This window comes from Crocodylus porosus, unplaced genomic scaffold (assembly GCF_001723895.1).
Source record: "Crocodylus porosus isolate Cpor-Errol unplaced genomic scaffold, CroPor_comp1, whole genome shotgun sequence".
In the NCBI taxonomy this organism is placed as follows: Eukaryota; Metazoa; Chordata; order Crocodylia; family Crocodylidae; genus Crocodylus; species Crocodylus porosus.
This window is the reverse complement of record NW_017728886.1, coordinates 212,484,319-212,489,070: the sequence shown is the minus strand read 5'-3', so window position 1 is coordinate 212,489,070 and position 4,752 is coordinate 212,484,319. Positions and strand designations below refer to the sequence as shown.

The 4,752-nt window shown below is 41.0% G+C and overlaps 1 protein-coding gene across 2 annotated transcripts in view; it reads right to left on the bottom strand.

Annotated features, from left to right (window-relative positions):
• SULF1 (sulfatase 1) overlaps positions 1–4,752 on the bottom strand; it is a 170,511-nt gene that overhangs the window by 12,979 nt on the left and 152,780 nt on the right. For both annotated transcript variants that reach the window (XM_019549006.1, XM_019548996.1), the window contains exons 15-18: positions 3,898–4,150; positions 1,607–1,703; positions 1,423–1,517; positions 391–456 (exon numbers count right to left, since the gene is read on the bottom strand). In XM_019549006.1, coding sequence (XP_019404551.1) covers positions 391–456; positions 1,423–1,517; positions 1,607–1,703; positions 3,898–4,150 — 511 coding nt within the window. The remainder of the gene's footprint in view (positions 1–390; positions 457–1,422; positions 1,518–1,606; positions 1,704–3,897; positions 4,151–4,752) is intronic.

Here is a 4,752-nt window from a genome sequence, read left to right as displayed (position 1 = left end):
AATGGACACAAATTATTAGAGAGCAGATTTAGATTAGACATCCGCAAGAACTACTTCACGGTTAGGGCGGCTGGTAGCTGGAACCAACTTCCAAGGGAAGTAGTGCTGGCTCCTACCCTGGGGATCTTTAAGAAGAGGCTTGATGACTACCTGGCTGGACTCATTTGAGTCTAGTCTTTTCTCCCGCCCAGGCGGGGGGGTCGGACTTGAAGATCTACATGGTCCCTTGCGACCCTACTTCTATGATTCTATGATTCTATAAGCTTTCAGTACTGTTATATTTCAGTATATTTGCTGCCCGGGAGCTGGTGTTTATGACTGATTTATTTCTGACATTTGCCAATTACTGAAAAGCTAGATAATATTACAGTGGAAAAACATTACACCTACTTGAATGGATGAAGGTGACTCTTCAGTTTCTCCTGAGCCTTCACCCCTTTCTCTTTGTTGTAATAGCTACATGCAACATTATGAAAAAAGGTTAAATTTTATGAAGTCATGAAAAACAGAATTTATTTTTTGTATTCAAAGCTAAATTGAAGTATGCCATCTGTTTAATTAAATGTTGAGCTGAAAATGATCTTTTATGTTGTTTTATTGAAATGGTAGGAGTACTAGTGTTTGCATGATGACACAGTCTTTCCCAGTACTCCCCTTCCCCACCCCCCCAAATATAAATATAGGGAAAAGAGATTTTTCCAGATTCATGGCTAGAGCTGAGTGTTTTCATTAACACACCATGCTACAGGGTGGCCGACAGCTTCTCTGTCTGTCTGGAGACAAGAGGGGGTGCAGTTCAGTGTTGATCCTTTCACAGTCTCTCTCAACTTGTGGTGGGTGCCACCTGACTACTACACATCCCCCATACCCTTGCCAAAAATTGCTAAAACCTGCCAATAAAATGGGTGCCAATTTCAGAGTTCCTATGAACGTGTTAACACTGAGTGCCCCCTCCTGGGTCATGGCAAAGATAGAGAAGCTGGCAATAATCTAATCTTGTAGCACAGCATATCCTTCTATGCTTCCATGCAGTGAAGTTCATGCAAAGAGAATCAGCTTCCTCACTTAAGACCAGCAACCCAAATTTGGAGGGCTTATTTTTAGAGACAAAAGGTATATGCCTTTTGCATACTGCTAGAAATGGGTTCAAATATGTAACCATAGACACCCAATGTTAAATACAGCTCTGGGTCTTAGTTTCATTCATACTGGTTTCTTCATATATAATGAAATTAAATAAAATCCCAGATCCAACAGTTTTGACAATTTTTGGATCAGAATATAAACTTTGCTCTTGGGACTGTTTTGGACACTAAGCTAATAAAGAACACTTATACCAAAGTTAAATCTTTTCCACTGTAAAAAAGTAATGAGTCTGCTAAATTAATAACACAAGCAGTGCTGCAGGTGATTTTTTTTTACCTCTGTTTACTACAATCACATTCATCAGGCTTCCTTCTTTTCAGGTGTCCTCGCACTTCTCTTAAATTTTTAATTTTATCTTGGAGAGCTTCAATCTGCAATGTATATTTATAATCAGAGTTACACAGTGATGACATAAATGTTCAGAATCTTCATTCAGAATAGATTTGGAAATAGCTCAAACCTCCTTGTCAATGTAGGCCTTGTGGTCCTTCCAGGCTCTGGCTGATTGGTATAATTCCCTCTCACAGTGGATAGTGTCATTTGGAAGAATAAAACACCTACAAATATAAGTATTAGCAGTCATTCAACAAACTATGAATACAAAGATCAATACCTTTCCTTTTGACCATCTACCTCTTCATTCTTCTTTCAGTCTCTTTTCCGGCCCTCCCACTCTGCCCTCCCTCAAGGTTTTCCAGTGGTACTCTGTCCTCTACCAAGTAATAAAACAAACTCAACAATGACACCCCGAGGCTCGTGTTGGTTTAATAGTCCAAATAACTGCTTCCATCTGTTTTCACTTCAGCACAAAGAAAACTTGTTCAAGGCAAGAGCTCTATGCCTGCTGTGTTGAAATTTAACAATATTACCATGTCAGACATACTCAGTTCAGTCAAAAAAGAAACCAAAACATAACCCCCCTCAGATATCTAAATACTCTGTTAGACAGATTTGCCATGGCCTATTTAGACACCAGCTGCAGGGAAGAAGATTCCTTTTTTATCTTGCCACAGTACCATGAGTCCAATTCCAAGTGCACAAAATAGGTAAGAATGAGCCATGCCTGCCAATTACATGACAATTTATCATGTTACTGAAAAAGAGTTCAAGTAAGTGGTAAAAGTATAAATAGTTGGGTAATAAAGTGCCTAACTGATGTACAGCTGTTCAGGAAAATGTCTCTAAGCAAAGAAAAACAGCAAGCTGAGGGATAGAAAGAGAGAAAAATCTGCAGGCTATTATCTTCTCACAGTCTGTTTTATTGTTTCAGAAGGCACCATAAAGACCTTAAAGCCTCAGAGAGGTACACGTTTTTGCAGGTAACAGCCTACTTCGTCAGATGCTGATTGTCACACAGAGCTTCCTTAACTATGCATTACTGAGAATTTATGGGCACACCATCACCTGTCCTGCTCTGATCTGATACTACTATCTTCTCTTTTTTTAATTCTTGCTTGAGTCACAGAGATACAGAGCAGAGACAGAAGAGATTACTGCTCCATCCCGGACCATTGTAGGTTAGCTCTCTATAGCAGAGCTGGTTTGGAATTTTCTACAGAGACATTTTGTTTGCTGGAAAACACTGACCTGTTCAAACTGAAACAGTTTGTGAGAAAAGGTCAGTTTTAATAATCTCCCAATTTCAAAGTTAATAAAAAGTTTGGGGACAATGCAAATTAGCTGGCATTTTCCAAAGAAAAAATAATTGCTAGCTTGAAATGAACTTTTTATTATGAAATATAGTAAAAAGGTTAAAATGCAAACATTGGGTTCAGAATGTTTTATTAAGCCTAACAAAAATATTTTCAGATGCAAAGTTTGCAAAAAAAAATTCAAGGTTTTGCTTTTTTGTAGTCTGATTCAGAAACTTTGACATCTCAAAAACTCTCCTAGGTTGGGAAAACTATTCCAGCTCAGTTTTGCTCAATTGTACATTCAACTGGGCCTTCTATAAAAAGCAAGCGAAACCAATTGTAAATAGGTTCAACCTGATTTATATAAAAGGTAGTGTACTTTTGAACATTATAGACTAACTGGGGATGCATAGTATAAGCTTTTGTAAGCTTATAAAGCAGAAGCAGTAAGCCCATTGCTTATGAAAGCTTATGCTATAAGACTTTGATTTAGTTAATCTATAGCAGGGGAGGCCAAAATGGTGGATCCAGCTAGTGGCCAGCTCCCATTTCCCAGGTGCCCCTGCCTGTGTTGCTATGGTTGGTTTCCATGGAGACCCCAGCAGCAGGGTCATGACAGTACAAGGCTAGGGTTTCCATGGAGATTGGCCCCAGCAGCACTGGCCGGGCAGGGAACTCCTCCAGGATCTGGGCTGGGATCTTGCAGAGGTGACAATGTAGTTTCAGGGCATGTAGGCAGTGAACCATGTTATCACTACTGCATGATCCCAGCCCCAGCCTCGGAGCAATTCCCTGCCCAGCTGCACTGTCAAGACACTGGCCCTACACTGTCATGGCCCCGCTGCTGCTGGCGTCTCCATGGAAACTGGCTGCAACAACATGGGCAGGGCTTCCAGGAAATGGAGTCTGCCATGGACTCAATCTGGCCCAAGGGCTGGACTTTCCTTGCCCCTAAAGTCTTACTTTAATAGGTAAGTAATTTGACCTGGTAAAAGAAAACAAAAAACATAAATCATTCTTTCATGATATTCTTGTATTCTGGTATGCTGAAACTATAAAATATTTAAAAACACAATAAAAAAGTATAAGAATTCAGAAATACATAAAGCATTCATACTTGTGTGTCACTCTGACAGAATTAGGTTGGCTAACTATATTGATGCCATCAGCTAGCATTTCTTCACCACCAGCTCCAGCACCATCAGTGTTCTCCAAATCCTTCTTATTTTCAGCATTATGACGCTTGTTAATACTTCTGGATTTTAGCACTTGTAATTCTTCTTCTTCCAGGTTTATGTCATATATTTCACCTTCAAATTCCACAGACAAAGATCGAGTTTGCCGAGTGTGAACAAATCTTGGTTTGTACTCTGCAGTGGGAAAGGAAAACATGCATGCTTATATACTTCTGAATTATTAATAGTAGCAGTAGTACTTTGAGATGTGACTTTTTAAACCTCTATTACAAAAATATTAAAAACAAAAAGGTAAAAGTGCAAAATCTGTGTGTGGTCCCCCAGCAACAAAAACGCCCTGTCAGCAACAAAAATACTGTATCACCAGAGACTGAAACTCCCTCTCCGCCATGCCCATCAAGGCCATGTCCACATGAGCGTGGACTTTTGTTTTCCTGGGGACAAGAAGCAGTGGCACACCTTGTTCCACTGCTACTTGTCTCGGGGAACATCTGTGTCATGCACAGTCTGGTACATGGCAGGTTACCCCAGGTGGGGTAGGGGCAGCTGGGGCCACCACTGGGCTGACCTGGGGCAGCAGGAGCAGTGATCCTGCTGCTTGGAGCCTGGCTGGCAGCTGCAGTGTGGCTTTGGCAAGTCAGGCTCTGGTTTTGGGCAGAGTGTACTGCCCCCACATGCTCCGCTTTGGTTTTTTCCCATGGGTTTTTTGACCCCAGGATCTCCCAGGGTCAGTGTGTCCCCCCCACCCCCAAAACAAAAAACCTGCACTGCTATGA